The sequence below is a fragment of the Seriola dumerili genome, unplaced genomic scaffold, assembly GCF_002260705.1.
Source record: "Seriola dumerili isolate Sdu_G_001 unplaced genomic scaffold, Sdu_1.0 BDQW01000003.1, whole genome shotgun sequence".
In the NCBI taxonomy this organism is placed as follows: Eukaryota; Metazoa; Chordata; class Actinopteri; order Carangiformes; family Carangidae; genus Seriola; species Seriola dumerili.
The window spans coordinates 1,006,438-1,024,583 of NW_019174258.1; the positions used below are offsets into that span (position 1 = coordinate 1,006,438).

Sequence of the window (18,146 nt, forward strand, 5' to 3'; positions counted from 1 at the left end):
TTAAAAATGAAATCTTTTTTTTTTACATTCAATATTAAATTCTAGCTAATGGCTTTTGAAATGTTGATGAAATTTTGATTGGATGCTATTTGCAGTCTGCGTATATTGAAGGATTTAACTATTCATATGAAACGTTCAGGAACTAATGAGTACTTTAAATCTATCAGTCCCGACACTGGGGGGTGCTTTGGTGATTTGTTTCATAGCGACATGTTGTAGGGTGCACAATCAAGGGTGGAAAACACAAAATAAAAGCAAATAAAAGACACCTGTGTAATAATATGTTCAAAAGCAACTTACTTTATGACACAATATGAAAACCTCTTTATTTGTCCTGTTTATGTTATATTATACTTCACTGCTCACTGCTGTGACAGTGTCATTCTTAGCTATCTGTAACCACAACTGAGAACACGTCTGTTTCTCATGTCTGAAATGAGACAAATCCGTCTGTGTTCTGTTTTAAAAGATGTCAAGCTGAACCCACTCAACAGTCTGACAATTTGCTTTTTTATTTTGTTCATATTCATAACATGAAAAACGGTCAGCTCCCACCACGTTGTACCACAAAGTCCCTCCTTCTTGAGGTTTACCACATGTTCTCCAGCTATTTGATTTCCCTTCTGAGAACCAGGGAAAGGCGGGGAAATCGTCACTGAGGGTGGAGGGTATCTCCCCCTTTTCTTATGGAATGTGATCCTCGGTCACTGTTGGCCTCTGTTAACCCCGCCACCCCGAAACCCTCCCCTTCCTCAGCGCTACGCTAATCTTTGCTGTGCACTCAACAGGTGTCCAAACAACTCTTTGTCTGGAGGAGGAGGAGGGAAGCCGGAGTTCTGGCAAGAAAAGAACGCTGCCATTTTCATGGCTGGGCCTGATTACCATACAGCTGAGGACCTCTATTTGGGTGGAGGCCGCGGGTTCAGACACACGTTTCCAACGATTCAGATTTCCTGGGTTGTTAAAAAGAAGTGATGAAAAGGGGAGGAAGGGGGTAGAGGGTGGGGTGTCAGCCAGAGTAAAAAGCCTGTGGCTGTGCCGTGCCGAGGCTGGTGAGCCCTGGCTGAGGGGACCTCTTCCCACACAGGAAGTGCCGTGTTAGTGCAGACACAGTATGTTCTATCTCACAGTCGCAGTCGGTCAACATCACTGCCACAACCCAGCTCTCTGTAACAAATACATCAAACTGAGCTCTTCTGACAACCACAGAAAAATTCTTGTTTGGGGACATAACAAGCTACTCTGAAAGATCCAACAGTTTCAGCATCAAAGTGAAAACAACCAGAGACAGAAAACACACTGCCCTAAAACAAACTAAAACCTTTAACTGCTTTTAAAATAAATTAATGTTGCCAAAGGAGATCTGAGATCATAGACCAGAGAGGGACGTAAAAAATCCTGATAAAAATACAGTGAAGCTTTGATGATCATGCCAACACTGTGAAATCTTCTTGGTGAAGAATAAACACTAAAATGTCGGTCTTAATCAAAACGTGAAACAAATTGTTTTTTTATTCTTACTTTTTGTTGCAATAAATTTCAGCTGGGCATCAGGAGAAAATGTTTTTTATTTAATGTCTTTGTGTCTGTGAGTATTTGGGGAGTTGTCACTAGAGTGACAATTAGTCAATTAATCAATTAGATGACAGAATTATCAACAGTCATCCGCTGAGTAATGTTGGACAAAACAAGTAATATGAAGACGTCATCATAGGCTTGAGGACCCTGTAATATTTCACTCATTTCTGACATTTTACAGTCTAAGCAATTAATTGATAATGAACATAATTACAACCCTAAGCAATACAAATAGAATGTTTTTTGTACTGTTACTCACTGATGTCCAATTTAAAAAAAAAAACCTGATAAATATTGATAAAATTTATATAATATCAATTTGTAAAATTCAAAACAATTTAATTTAATTCAATATGTGAATTGTAAAGATTGGCTTCTAGAAAACCAGATGGATCTCAGGTCTGTATCTGAAGGTATTATCTAATTTAACCATTGCTAAATATAATTTTCATCAGATGAACAGGATTTACAATGAGGGAAACATTAAAATCTAAATCATAAAACATATAGTTGAATGTGTTCATCTTTCAGTTTTAAGTAATCTGAACCCCTACCCATATTAAAACTGCAACAGCAGTTTTTTTTATTGTATTTGATCCAAATTATTTCCAAACACCTCCGGATTACAGTTGAATGAGTCGCCCCATTTTAATTTCCACTGCAGATGTGTTCAAATCTCTTGGCTCTTTAAAATGAAATACCTCGGATGGAGGATGGGTGAACGCATCATGATTTATACTGAGACCTGCATTCCCCTGTGTCTCAAGAGGCTTCGACTTTAACTCTAAAAGGAGTGCAACACACAAACACTTTCTGCACCAAAGCACAACTTCACTCCATTACGCCTGTTTTTCTCATTTCTCTTTCACCCTTGTGTATACAGCCACTCTCAAGAGGAGGGTGAGCTTTCGGCCAGCCATTACACTTATGGAAAATATGTCAGGATAAATTCAACTGTTCATGTGTGGAAAATGTCTAGTTTTTACACATGGCAGCGGACCTGTTTCGAACAGGTGGGCGAGGCTTCGTCTGTGGGGAAGTTTGAAAAACAGCTTACAGTATAGGAATCCACCAAAGAAATGTGTTTCCCCCCTCACTTTCTGCAACATCCTAAACATATAAAAAACTTGAGACCTAAATACTTATGTGAAGTTCTCATACCATTGCTGCTGTCCGACTCGGAACCAATGCAGATGCAGGGAAGTTTGCTCCAATGGCTGCTATTGGCCCATTTTGTGCCTGTCCCAGCAGACTGTGTATGTCGCTGGGCAGACTGGCCGTGGAGCCCACTGCATGGTTCCTCAGAACAAGGATTGCATCATCCAATCTGTCCAGACGATCCTCCATTCGCGACTGGGAGGACCAGAGGGATTGAGAAGCGAAGGGTTAGGGAGAGGGAGAAGAGAGGAAAAGAAGGACAGAGCAGCTTAGTATAAGCACATTAGGACCAAAATTGAAAACACTGATTTTATGGTGTGGACGTGGAAAGAAAAAAAAAAAACATCTGAAACATAAGATAAAGAAGGCAATTCAAATGCAAGATCAATTGAGCCATTTCAGCTTGAGTTGTTCAAGTCATCATAATTTATTTTAAATGAATAATAGACAGATGCACTATAGCCCAATGGAGCGCTTCAACAATTAATTTAGACTTTAATTGCACCTAAGATCATTACTGCAAGCTGGAATAGCTAAAAAGACAACATAATATGACAATATGGCAACAAAGGCAAGAAAAATGAAACTGCATTTCACTGTGAGGAACGTAGACTGCAAGTCGAGCTTGTGAGAGAGAAAACAAAATAAGGAACGCAAAGATGTATGGAACACGTAATGAGTAAAGGCTCTATCTGAATAGTACCTCGCAGACATCCTTTAAGAAAGACATGGCATCCTGGAGATGCTCATGTAACTGCTGATGAACTCTGTTTTTCTGGCAAAGTCAAATAAGAATAAGACAGGATTATAAAAAAAAAAAAAAGATCAGTATCTATAAATACTGGAAACACACTGTGGATAGAGATTGTTTTTGTAAAGACACACAGAAAAGAAAAGGGTCGGATTTGGAAGGAAGCCCAGAGCGTCTGACCATTCAGTTTGTATGCATGAAAATGTTTTGTTGTTTGAACATTTTAACAACCATCACTACTTTACTGGTCACATCATTAAACATTACATTTACTACAGTGCACATTTAAACCATTGGCTTCCAAGCTTTGTGGTCTGTCATTTCTCTGTTGGAATAAATGTCCCTGTTGGTAAACCTGTGTTCTCCATTGACCAGAATCAGCCTTGAGTGATATAAATACACTGCATATTAATACTTTGCATTGTTATATTCATTACACCAAGCTGTACTTTTTGGTAAGTCTAAGTAACATGAAGCAAGCAGCCAGTTACAAGAAAGATTTATGGATTATCATAATCAGCTAATTTTCCTATTACATAAGTGTTATTCCAATATGAACTGCTGTCTGTGGACCAATCCACTAACAAGATCATTTTGTCTGTAATCTAATCCTCAACTAGCATGTTTACACAGTTGCTCATCACTTTCCTAGAAATAGACAGGACTTTTCAATGTCACAAATAGTTTTGACTCAACTACCAAGGAACTGTGATCCATGCTTTTATTTCAACACACTCTGAAACAAATTCCGAGAATATAAAATCAGTAGAAGTCATCTTTAACCCCTTTTAAGGCTCAGTGTTTTTGTTTGGTTCAGTTTTTCCATCATCGTGTACAGTTTTGTATTAGTGATTTTTCAAAATTCAATTTTAACATATTTTTAATATTCATAAGAAACACTATTTAAATAAATATTGTTAGTTATGCGGTCCAGATTCAAAATTAAGTGTAGCTCAGTTTTTCCATTATGGCCCACAGGTTGTCAAACAGCCTGCAAGATGACATCAGGCTGGACCAACTGATTTTGTCCTTTCACCACTGAAAAGTCTAAACCTCCCAGTGTATCTGACCCTCAAAAGCTGCTGTCATTTACCGCAGGTCGGCCTTCCCACATATAATATATAAAATATATATATATATATGATATGATATATATATATGATATATAAGTATCACATATAATGTTAAACATATAATAATAGAAAACTGACAAACTGTAGTCCTGCATTTACTCACGTCATGTCAAACAGCATGTGAAGTGCAGTTGTTTTCACATGGCAGCTAATGTTCAGGTTATCTGACACTACTCACTTTAATTGTCACCTTCAGTTGTGCTGCGACTTATCTTTGGTGGCCATGAAGATACAAAACAAAGCTTGTGGCGGCGTGGGAGGAAACATCTACATGGCCACGTTCAATGTCCTCTTCACATACAATTGGCTGATTGAAGGGAACTTAGTGATAAGAGTGCAGCTGGACTGACTGTGGCCTTTTCAGGTCACGTTCCATGCTTTGAGAAACGTTAAACAATAAATGTGCTAGAAATGTTGATTTTGCAGATCCTTGTCTCTCATTTTTTTAATTGATAAAAAAAAATCTACAGTATGACTTCCAGGTCAATCAATGAGAAAATACTTTGCTTTGGCTTAGATCAGGGTCATGGTTTGTTTATTTTTTCCTTTCCCGTTTTGCATAATCTGTCTTTACTGCTACATTTTAATTGTTATGAAAAATGTTTGTACTCCTTTTATAAGAGCTTTCTAATTAAATATTATTACTCATAAAAAAAACTCCCAGCAGAGAATGTAAACACATGGCATGCATCAGGTAGCAGGCTGGATGAAAGGTGATCTGTAGCTGCGGTCGCATGGCAGCAAAGGAATCCCGGAGAAGTGGCTCAGCAAACAGCTGCCAGCCCCACACCAGCCCCCTTAACTAAACCCATCCCCCAACTGTCATCCCCGTCCTGGCCCACGGAGTAGGGGACAGATGGCAAGCCCCCAAGGGACAGGTATTGTTCAGTTTGGTTATCCCTCGACCCCCATCTTTCTCAGCACAACATTTGTCAGACAGGAATCTCCCTGTAATGCTAGCTTAGCCCTTCATGGGTAATGTATCTAAAGTGAGCATCCATCATATCCTTCACTCACTGGAAGACAGAGGCGGACAGGGAGCTTACCAGTGAGTGAAGGGAGTTCTCATAATTTGGAGAGGATGGGGTATGTCCACTTGTGCGGGGCCACTGGTTGGTACCTGACGAGAGACAGAAGAGATGTAGCGGAGGTCAACGTCAGAAATCCTTTGATTCAGTTACATATCAACATGGCTGATAGCTGTATCCTGCCCCACTGGGTACACTGATACAAAAACTGACACACACAAAACACCACGCAGACACTGACATCCTGATTTTCTGGTTTCTTGTTGTTCTATATGAGATATTTTTATCTTTGAGGGCTCAACTGCATCACTTCCTGATGGCTGGACTGCATCCTGACACATGAGCCAGCGTAGAGTTCATCTAACGCCCACTTCCACCCTGAAATGTTCACTGCATCTGCACATTAATAAGCGTAGCTGTGAGAGGCTGGAGAACAATATGAGCACTGACAAATCTGATTTTTAACACTAATTTTTCTTCACACTTCCTTTACCCTGGAAACGTTGAGGCTCTAGAAAACACATCAGAGTGATCAGAAATGAAGTGTAGTTCAACAGGGTTTCGGCACATGGCCTTGATCAGGGTTTTTGATGAAGGAAATATGCCAAGCATCTGGGTTTAATCAAGCTCTTCCCATTCCACTATGTTAGCTAGCATTGCTGAGTTATCTTCCTTATTAGTTTTTTGTGAGTCAAACACCTTTTGACTGGTGATGTAGCGGCTGTACAGTCAGTTTGTCCTCATATATTTCACAAAATTCAGGTCTGGAAACATCTGAGTACCATTGCATCATTTATACTAATATATCCAATAAAGCCAAATCTACTTTGGCACACACATGAAAAACCATACAATTCAATCATGTAAAACTAAATACAGAGAAATTTAAGATACTCTGTACTAGAGATTACAATTTACCTTTGGCTGGAAGAATTTCACAGTGGATTATATATATTTATTTTTAGCCCCAAAAAAAGGAAAGTACAGGAAAGCAAATCAAGCTGATTTGATCTGGTGTAAATTAGAGCAAAGGAAAAGGAATCCACATCTGCTCATCACATTTCCAGCTCCAGCACAATATTGCTCTCTGTCCTCTTTCTGAATCACAATCATCTAACTAACCTGCCTGCCATGTGCAACAGGAGGCAATGCATTATACAATCAAATAACCGTAATGGAATTTGACAATAATGAACCTTTCCCTGTAATTTACAAGATAGGATGTCTGTGGGCAATTCCAGCTCAGAGCTCTCAGTGCTCTTCTGGTGTCCATTATGGTGGAAGGAAGCCAAACCCAGCCTACATCCTGGTAAATGGAGCCCACTGTGGTACCATCTACAGATGGAGACTGTGTTTTGGTTATCTATAATTTAGTGTGATTCTAAAATCTCATTTTGGGTACTGTACTCCACTTCTTAAGGCAAAGAAAAATGTAGACCAGGATGAGGGGAATCATTTATAGCAGAGGGGCCTGGGGAATGTTGAATGTGATCAAATTTTATTTATTGTTAATATGAAGAGTTGTTTGAAAGCTACGAAGTGTAGAAAGGCATTCTGAGTCTCAACAGTGAGGAGACTAGCAAAACCACTAATTGTTCAGTGTCTGTTTTCACGAATCAAGGCCTATGTGGTCGGCTCAAATACTCAGTCAAACACTGAGTGCAACCGCATGTGACAGAGAGAAAGCGAGAGGCGGCAAGACAACTAATATTCTTTACAAACACAAAATCACACCTCCCCTAAGCTCAGGAAACAGTAAAATAAGTTTCCATTGATTCATTCCAATGAAATATCTCACTAAACCTCTGTGATCTTCGATACTTTAGTTTTCACGTTTCCTTGCACACATAGTCCTGGAAAAAGCAGACTTTAATTAACAGGCTATTAAAAGTGACTTTGGAAGAGGAAATGAAAAAGTCTCTGTTCTGCCTCAGCTTTCTCCCAGGTGAGTGAGACAGATACTCCACATGAGCCTCTGCTGGCTGGCGGCTATGAAAAATTAGCCTGGGGCTCTGGTCCCCACGTGCACCAGAGAGGGCTAATTGAACAAACCCGTCTTGAATAATGTGCTGTATATTGGTGTAATCCTAATGATGAATGGATTTCGTGGCTGACATCAACAGCGAGCCAAATTTTGTGCCAATTTCAAAGTATCGTTCTTTTTCTAACCCCAGAAGCATAATACGGGTGAATAATTAGTGAAACACCATCCATTTCCTACAATTCCACATGTATTTGTTTTGCGGTAGTGTTGTTTATAATAATAATATAATATTATATATATATTCCATTAATAAAAAAAATAAACACTGAACTTTTGCATTTTTTTTTTCGATCAATCAAGCATATTACATTATAAAAAAGTCATAAATACCATTGTTATGCTGCAAGGTGTGGCATGCTGTACTGTAAATAGGTCAAGAGGGGGATCTCCCTATGTGAGGCCATCATAGTTCTCCTCATCAGCTGAGTCACAGCCACCCTCCTTCACCCACTGGCAGATAAACAAGGCCTTTTGCTGCCTGGTCTGTGTGTGTGTGTTGGAGGGAACAGCTGTCCATAGGGCAGGGCAACAGCTGAGGATGAGGGGGGGATACATAGAGACAGCTGTCGCCACTCCATTACCACACATGACAAAACTGCCCACCAAAACAACACACTGGGCTTTCCCTTACTGTCTCCCCTCATTCGCTTTCCATTACTCTCTCACCTCTGTCAACACGTCTGAAAACCCATATTCTTCTTATACACATCTTTTTTTAATGTACTTAAAAGCCCAGTATCTTACTAACAGGGACCTCGTTTAGGTGTTCTCTCAGCTGTATGGGTCGGAAGGCATAAGAGATTCAGAAAGAGGCTTGTCTGTCCATCCCCAAAAATCAGCCTGACATAGAAACACAAACTGCCAAGCACATGTCTGGAAAACAGGATTATATTACATTAAAACCACCCCCCACGCCCCCACCCCAAATTGTGTCTTATTAGAGAGTAGGACGAGTGCCACTATTATAAGTCATAAAAACGTGTATAACATTTTCGCAAAAGAGGAAAATACGAAAAGTTTTTCAATACTGTAATTCAGGACCAACATCAAACACTTCCATGACAAGTTTTCAAATTGTTACGCACACTGAAAGCCAGAGCCACAGTCTTTCTCTTTTACACTGCCATTCCAGGGCTTCAATAAATCTTCATTTCCAACACTTCAAAATAAAATCTAAGGCTAAACTTGTCTTTGTACTTGTCAGCTAGAGCTAAATTTATGAACACGAACAAAGACCCTCCTAAAAAGAGAGAGACAAAACTAGCCAGTGATATCACCAGAAGTCAACGTTCTGGAGCCCATGTTCTGGACACTGGACCAGAAAGTCAGGTATTGTTTTCAGGTGTAGGTGTATTGTTAAAATCAGAACAAAGTTGCAAAAACTGATTTCATGCTTTTAGTGAAACTCAAAAGACTGCAGATAGGAAGCAACTAGTGGCAAAATCTGCTACAAAGAATCTCTTCTCTTTGCTTGAGATCAATGTTTGTTGTTCGGTGTCACAGAAAAACACATTTAATGAAATGAAAAAAAAAAATTTTTTTGGTATGGTTTCAAATACTTGTCATGACTGTTGTTTCGAAGGATGTGCTGCCTTATCCCTGAATAACCTAAGCTTTCTTTTAAAATGGATTAATGTAAAAATAGCATTAACTGCCCTGGCATACATAAAGCACGGGGATGAATACCAAATGATTAGAGCTACTCTAAAGCTAAAAAGGGGCATTAAAGTAAGTTTTAGAGAAACTTTTCACACTTCGCTCTGCTTAGGCTTCAATTAATCCAACTAATGCAGCATATAGATAAAGTAATTAAATTAATTAAAGACATATTCATGAAAGCCTCTTCATTAACTTGGCTTTTCCAGGTCAAGGCCTAATTCTACCACAGTCTGACATGTGTCTGTCACTGGCTTTTTGCCTGTGAAAACTTCTTTATAAAGCAGTTTCAGAGAAGTGTATTTTTTCATTCTACAGCTGGTATCAAAGTGCACAGGAGGTGTGTATGAGATTAAAATCCAAAGACTGGTGCTCTACCTGGCCTTCCAGACGGGGTGCCGGCAGCAGTCACCACGGTACCTGCTGAGGCAGCGCCTGCTGTGGCTGTCAGAGGTGAAGGAGAACCCACAGGTGTCGACGGGTTGGATGGAAAACTACTGCTAGTGTGGTCAGGTGAGTAAATCTGTGGAAGCAGAGAGGAAGAGATAGAGTGTGAAGTAAGATTCATCATTAATGCACCATCAGCAGTCCTAAATAAAAATAAAATCTATATCACTGGTTGCTCTTTCTTCTGCTTTTTTTTTTTTTCCCAAGCCAAAACTGTGACATCAATTATGGGGATTTTACTGCAAGGGATGTCATGAAAATGCTCAGTGCATACTTATGAGATGTTTTCAGTCATCTGTGCTCAGAGCACGACCTCCACAAAATGAAACACAAACAATATTCACTTTGATGTTTTGTGCTCGTGTCTTCCTCTGTATCAACTACTGTAAGTGATTGTGGGTAAAGATTAACACCAAGAGACAAACGCTGTACAGCTGAACTGCTCCAATTAATGTTGCCTGATCATGACATTTGAACTTTTTTGAAACTGAGCTTTTAGTTACTTGTTTTAAATGTAATACTCATCAATTAATTAATGTCAAAATAAGTTTCAATATGAAAAATGTTTAAAAATTCTTATTGCACATGTAACAAATTAGTATTACACTTGTCACATCAAAATACGTTTAGTCTATTTTTAATCTCCTGTGTCTTTAAATTTGCTGACTCACAGGAAGAAGAAAAAAAGGGGCTGAATAATTCTGAATTTTCTGTTGCTCTATTAATGTAAACAAAATATTACCTCAGTAACTCCCCATCTCACTATGCTTTTTTGTTGCTGTTTGTGTGTCAGTGTGTTTGTATTTTGCATTCACAATTATTTAAGGAGCATGTAAGCGTGCTTCCATTGTATGCTGAGTGTTGTATGAGTTTTTTTGATTCCAACTGACATGAGAAAAACTGAAATCAAACAAGTAAATGCAAGTTTCACCCCTAATAGCCCTACACTAATAAATTACACATAACTTCAATGAATAAATAAGCATGATGAGTAACAGGCTGAATTAAGGTCGATACTTTGAGCATGATCTGCAGCTGAGAGTTCAGTGTTGTACCGACTGTACAGAGACTTATAAAACTTGCTGTTTTACAGGAGCATGGTTTGTTTTTAACTTGTGTTAGGACTCGGTCCCTGTTCGACTCACTCCATTTATTATTCCACTGTGGCTTCAAGAAGTGCAAACGCCCAACCTGGAAACCCTGTTAAGCCAACAAAAGAAAATCTCAAGCGTCGCATGTCAGACTGCACCAGACTGTATTGTGAATCATATATGAAAATCAAGCAGTATTCAAATGTTGTTTATTTTTGCATCTTTTTAAACTTTCTAATATCTATGAGGACCATAACTAGGGCAAAGGTCTTGGTTTTCTGCCTGATGCCACAAGCCGAGTCCAGGTTACCTCAGCTTTATTGCTATGATAATCACAGTAACTTTATTGTATCAGTGCGTTCTCCACTAGGTTACACCGAGGTCACTGAGTTTTAGGATGACATGTCAATCACAAGGGAACGAGGAGATTACGTCTTCAGAACTTCCACTGGGATTTCATTTGTTTAAACAAATGCTGGATTAAAGCACAAACACGTCCCTGATTGTTTTTTTTCCCTTTAATAAGAGGATATTGTGCCACAATGGAACATGTCTCAGAGAACTCAGGGTATTACGGGTGGATCCTGACTAATTAGCAGAGAAAAAAACAGCAGATCCTCAGAGATTTCTCCTCCAAGTTAAGATCAAATTGAGCTTGCAGGAAACCATTTGACTTCTGTGGGGATGATAGAATGCACTCATTATTAATAATCTCCTTATTCAATCTTGATCTCTGGGCTTTAGTTTTTCAATCAACTTGGAGTATCAGGATAGAGGTTTCATTGAAGTGTGTCACTGAGTGTGGAGGAGGAGGGATCGGCCCTTGTCTAAAGGGAGAAATGACTATTTATGCTTTTCTACACGCTCAGTGTTTCTCTCTGCACAGCATCTTCATTCTAACACATGCAATTCAGTCAAGAACGAAGGAGGATTAATCATGCGGCCACCACTGTGTCTGCAACCAATAAGACTCAAACAAATCTCCAAATATTTCTCACTTTCTCAAAAGCAAGTCCTTTATAACTGTGACTTCTGACCCGACAATATATGACTTTCTATTCTTTTCACTCACTGGCTACTAACGTTGCATTCAAAGTGAAACATGGCTCATTTTACTGGAATAAATGAAGCTCCGCCTCGTCATCAGTTACGCTCCCGCAGGCGGCATGGGGCCAATAAGCACGGCCAATTTAAAAGGGCGGAGAACAAAAGCTCCACAATGGGCGGCCCGTGGAGTTGAGCCAGAGCAGTTATAAACTCCCCTGTGCCCCCTGCTCCAAACACCCACCCCCACCCCAGTCCAACCGTGTCCATTTCACTCCAGCTTTGTCATGCTAATAGAACTGAGTCTGCAAATATAAAGGACTTAATTTGTTATTACCATCCCTAAACTCTCATATTTTGGATTCACACCGGTAAGAAATATTCCTCCTCAACAAACAGCCTGTGCTAGCAACTGTGAAATTAAACTGTTGTTACATCTAATACCAGTATTTTAATGCACACATCATGCCTATGCAACATATTAAACACTATTTTAGGACACTTTGCAGAATTAATAAGGTTTAGACTTCAAAAGCAAAATTTAAGACAAAGGCAAAAACAAACACAGTTCCTGAGACAGGATGTTATTCCACTTGAGGAGTAAGGGGAACAGTGAAGGGAACTGCTGAGGGGGCCCATTATGTTGAGCTGACTTCCACATAAGTCCACTTTCTACTGTTCTATACAACCCAAATCATTGTCATTTGGTTCAGTTGTGTTCAATTCAAACTCCATCCACCTGTGTCTCGGCTTTTGTTCTCCATACTGTACACCTTCTCCAAATTAGCTTGAGTCACAATTTTATTACAGTAAGGTTAAATGTTAAACCAGTGGATGGTTACTCTTGACTCTCTATTTTCATTTAATTTTTCTCTGTCACTGTCTTGCTTCAAGCTTTCCTGAGGGAAACAATTCTTGTATCCAGGTTATCCAGCTGTTTCTCTTATACTGTAAATATGAGGGAGAAAAAATCAGACCATAACCTATAATCTATCCATCAGTCAATGTGGGTAAACCCACAGGAAAGACACATGTCTTTCTCTGATGAACCTCTGTGAGCTACTGAGGGACAAATACTTCTTATGATGCTTTACAGGATGTCCCGGCTACTGATGTCTGGTTTTAGAAAGTAAAGAGTAATCCACTGGCTTTAGGAGTATTTTAAATGTACAATTCTCTTTCTTGAAAACTCTTAGTTTAAGCTCAAAATGTTCCAGGCTTAGGCCCAAAAACAACTACAAACATCTCCCCTGGGCTTTTTTAATCAGCATTCAGTATAGCACTTAATTCCTTGTATGATTACTGAGGTCACCTTCTTCAAAAACTGAAATGCAACATTATTTTATTTTGATTTGCAGAGGAAGTTTTTTGAGTGTATGGGTACATAGAAGTTATAATTGAGTTTAACAAACGGAGAGGAGGTCAAACTTGATGGGGATATGCAGAGACATCTGTGCTAGTTGACAGCAAAGCCACACTGATGCTATTGATAATGCATTTTCTGACAGGAGTTGATGAATTTTCCATAATGACCCATAGTTGATTCCAACTCTTTTTTAAAATCCAAATCTTGTTTAATTCACTTCAATCGGGGATGCATGGTATGATGGACTGAACTCCAAGTTAAAAGTGGGGATGTCACTCACCGAGGCTAAAGCCTTTCCTAATGCATCTCCAGTCTGTGAGCTTCCAGTGGCGTTCCCCCGATTTGCAGCAGCTAAGAAAACACAGAGAGAGACTTTGTAATAGCAGACTCAGACGAATGAAGAGCGGCCACAGTACACAAGGCAGCTGTCCAACAACCTGACTCGCTACCTTTACAGAATGGATGTTCATTAATAATTATATCGGGGCCATTGAATTAATCAATTTGAGCAGGTAGCTGACATGTTATCACAAGAACGTACCCATGATCGGCCCATCGGCTGTGTTGACGGACGGGGTGTGCGCTGCGGTGACGAATGGTGAAGTGCTGGTGTTGCTTCGATGGAAGCTGGACATGGGAGGAAGACTGGCATTGACATCTGGAGAGACTGAGTGTGCAGGGTAATTCTGGAAGATAAAAAACAGAAATGCTCTGTTTCCAGTCACAAGTGTGTGTGTGTGTGTGTGTGTGTGTGTGTGTGTGTGTGTGTGTGTGCCTGTGTGTGTGTGTTGAAGAAAGAGCTTATTTATTCTCTAAATTTTATATTCTCCTTTGACATCTCCCAGGCTGCGATGAAACAAAAGTTAGTGGGAGGAGGGACAGAGCTAAAGAGAGGGCAGGCAGCATCTGCAGGCTCCCTGTGATGCCCAGCCAGCTGAAGCAGGCAGACAGACAAGACCAGATCAAACACTGACACAAAGAGGGTCAGCAGTGCCTCCGCTGATAATAACCAGACAACAACTTAAGTGAACACACCCACTTCAACTGTGGAAGCTGTGCTGTGGGGGGGTGCAGGGCGGAGAAAGAATTCACGTGCCGTATGTGCTGAACGGTATACACTGGATCCTCTGCATAAATATGACGGCAAAACAAAGTTACTAACAATGATTTGTCACCTATTTATAGGCTTAGGTATCACCAGATGAGCGGTGCTGCTTACCAAACGGTCGTGTGAGTGCAGGCTGCTGTAGTTTCCTGACTGTGGCATGTGAGATGAAGATCCTGCGAGCATTCCCCCATAGCCGGGCTGGCTGATCCCATTGGACGAGTTCCACGGGTCAGACGAACTGTGGGTACCATCTAATAATAATAATAATAATAATAAATAATTTTACTTTATTATTGAATAGAATTGAGGGCCACATTACGTAGCTTTGACTCAGTACCAGACAGCGCCTAACCTCCAACCCTACCCTTATAACTTCCAAGGAGGGGGGTCATTCAAGGAGTACTCTTTTTCTTTTTTTTTTTCTTTGCTCTTGGGACTAAAACATAATCCTTGTCCTGAACACAGCTGAGATAACACAGAGCTAAAACCAACAAGAAGTCTGCTTTTCTGTCTAGATCTGGAAGTCAGTCACACTGAAATAAAGACTGACCACAGACTAAATATTACTGAATACTGCTAAAACAACTGCGTCTGTCTGGTAACATCAACGTATCAGCATAGCAAAATAATCAACAAAATAATACACAGACTTTACCAATGCTACACAAAAACAAAGGGAACACCATTTTGAAATGTATGTGGTATAAGAGGGCATTAAGAATAAAAATATGACGTTAAACTCAACTGCAGCACAACTGTAGGTGATTTTGTAAAGTTGGGAACTTCATTTTGAACTTACCAAAGAAAGTGCTTGCAAACATACTGCTGGAGGGTTTAGGAGAAGAGTAAGAAGGTGAATCTCTGTTGAAGTCTTCTGAGTTTGGAGACGGTGCGTACACCTGCAGGGAGAACGTAAATGTTATTAGTACAGCCCACTGTGCTGTAGCATTGGGGAATCAAAGTGTAGAGTACAGAGGCATTACTGTCATTCATAGTATTGTCAAGTATGATGATGCTAAAACCCATAAAAACTGTGAGCTCTCTTATCCCAATTCCCGTAAAGTAAACACATTCAACAAGAATGCAAAGTATAATCACAATTAGGAACTTGACACACAAGTATGTGATCTCACACGCATATACACATGCACTCAAGATATGGCCCTAAAACCACAAACACACACACGCACGCACACATATGCACACTTTAATGACTAGCAAGCAGTCAAGCTCATGAAGGGAGGAGTGGATTATCAGGGGTATTTGCATTTCAGATCAACTCAACCTCTAATGGAAGTATAATGATACCCGCTTACATGCATAGACTAAATGCCTGGCAAATTACAGCTTTCCCAGAGAGGCAGAAATCAAATAAGTGGTACAAAAACAGCCTGCTTTGCTTTCTTTATATTTGTACCTTCAAGCTGGTGGGAGAGTGAAAGGAGATGCACAGTGGGCATGCTGTTGTACAGCTGTGTGTGTGCCAAGCTAGGTGGGAGGATCAAAGACACTGAAGGCCAGTGATGTGGTCTCTGACTTCATCCACTCCAGATGGAGGGAGAGAGGGTGAGGGAGAGAGACAGAGCACAGGGGAGTGAAGAGGGGAGAGAAGGTTTGAACAAATTCTCCCTCCCACAGACAAGACTGGATGACCCCACCGTCATGTAGCACTAATGAGAGCCAGACCTGCCAGCTAGATTCCACCTGCACATTTCCAGCTTGTGTCCCATCGTCTCTTTTAAAGGCCTCACATCGCACTCAGCTGTTGGCATTAAGACAGCTCGCTCCTCAAAGATTGCTTTGTAATGCCCGCAGATGATGACAGCCAAAAAGGTTGTTTATTTGCATGGGTTTTTCTTTATGACACAGCGCTGACGGGGAATACGCATCACAACTAAAGTATATAAATTCAATCACTTGCTTATTATATCTATGCAGAACGCAGCTTAAGGGGGACTCAGGGCTGTTGGGCTTTGCTGAGTGAGCAGGACTCCAGCGGGATGTTGTCTGGGTGTGTAATTAAAGTGCTCTGGGAGGGGCTGAGCTCTCATGGGTCTTCTGGCTTACACATGTGACCAGGGTTGATAGTAGTTCCATGGAGATCTCAGGTTAGCCTCACACAGGAGCCCGGGCTTTTGTCTTTTGCCTCTGTCAGACGCTCAATGTGCAGCATATGGCAGCGGGTAATGCTAATTGTCCTTTTTACCCTGGGCTAACCAGTCAAGGCATTAATAAACCATCCCAAACACTGGGTGCCTCATTCCGCCGGCCTATGGAACAGAGGGCCCGCCTGGGTTTCCTTTTACAAGGCCATTAATTAAAAGCCGTCACTCACACGGATCAGCACACCAACACAGACCTACATCGTCTGTTTGAGAAGCAGCGGGTATGTTTTATAAATAAATAAGTACATTCCCTTCTGTCCCTTCTATTGATCACTGATGTTCATAGACCTTAAACTCATCTCTATTAACAATAAAAGTATCCTTGTGTTAGTGTTCAGTTTGGGATTGCATGTTTACACAACACCAAATCTACAACAATAAAATTTAGAGTCAGCACCAAAGTTGCATTGAGTTAGCTTCTATTTACATCTTCTGACGCATCAACGCTCCGCCAGGACAAAAAAATGAGATATTGCAGATTTTTTTTTTTTTAAATAAATCACAGACACAAAGACAAAGTTGAGAAAAACCATAATGACAGTAAAAATGTATTCCATTTCCCCTCAGCAATGACCTGACAGCTATTTATAACTAACTACACAAGAGAGTAAGGCAAACAAGAAGTGAATGATAAGCTATGAAGACTTATGATTTAAGGTAGCGATGGTAGAAACATTTTGATATTGATGATAATACCCTGCTTCAGATAAAAGATTCTCTATTCAGTTGAATTATTGGTTAAATTCTGTGACTTGACTTTCAACAGCACTCTACCTCAACTGCGAAGTGACTATATCCCGCACACCTTCCGCCATGTCTCAAAGCCCGTGGTACCCCGCCTTTGAAGTTCATGCCATCCCGATTAAAATACCAAATGTTAAAACACAATCTGTCAGCCAACACTAAAGATAATAACAAGAACGGAAAGGATATATAAAAAAACAAAACTAGGGAAATATCAGGCTGATGGCCAAGAAGCTCAAAGAGAAGAGTTCAAACGCTCTCTTAATGGCCTGTCCTGTTTTTGTGCTGTATGTCATTACTTGGAATCGATCCATATCTCTGGGGCATTTTGTTTCAAGTTCAAATATTACACACTTACAAGGTTTCGTAGGCACAACAGACACAATGCCTGCTCAACACTTACACGTGATACCTGCCAGTGCTTTCTAGAAAGTCAAGGGCTCAGTATTGTCATGCATAAAACTGTGACATTAAACCTATTCTCAAAAAGACTAACTTTCACTGGCACAACGTTTTAATAGATCAAGTTAGTTTGACAAGAGGAACATTTTAAGCGAGATGCCCACGTTTCCAAGGCTATGACCTCTAAGGAAACATTTCACACTTTTTTGGTTGAGTTTGAAAAAACTTGATCAAGTACCTTTTTGTCATATTGTGCTAAAATGATATTCAAAAAGGGCAAGAGCTGCCATGGCCATATAGAGAATTTGAAATATTAAAATTTTCAAAAGCCTGTTCAATTCACTCTAATGGAAGAAGTAGGTGCTCTCACAAATAAATAAATTAAATCTAGCTATACAACAAGTAACATTCAACCACTGGTGGAAAACAGC

The 18,146-nt window shown here is 40.1% G+C and overlaps 1 protein-coding gene across 3 annotated transcripts in view; it reads right to left on the reverse strand.

Annotated features, from left to right (window-relative positions):
• Positions 1–18,146, reverse strand: part of tcf12 (transcription factor 12) — a 77,708-nt gene that overhangs the window by 5,085 nt on the left and 54,477 nt on the right. For all 3 annotated transcript variants that reach the window (XM_022740449.1, XM_022740440.1, XM_022740457.1), the window contains 7 exons: positions 15,204–15,303; positions 14,516–14,655; positions 13,838–13,982; positions 13,577–13,647; positions 9,727–9,871; positions 5,667–5,740; positions 2,740–2,931 (listed from right to left, as the gene is read on the reverse strand). In XM_022740449.1, coding sequence (XP_022596170.1) covers positions 2,740–2,931; positions 5,667–5,740; positions 9,727–9,871; positions 13,577–13,647; positions 13,838–13,982; positions 14,516–14,655; positions 15,204–15,303 — 867 coding nt within the window. The remainder of the gene's footprint in view (positions 1–2,739; positions 2,932–5,666; positions 5,741–9,726; positions 9,872–13,576; positions 13,648–13,837; positions 13,983–14,515; positions 14,656–15,203; positions 15,304–18,146) is intronic.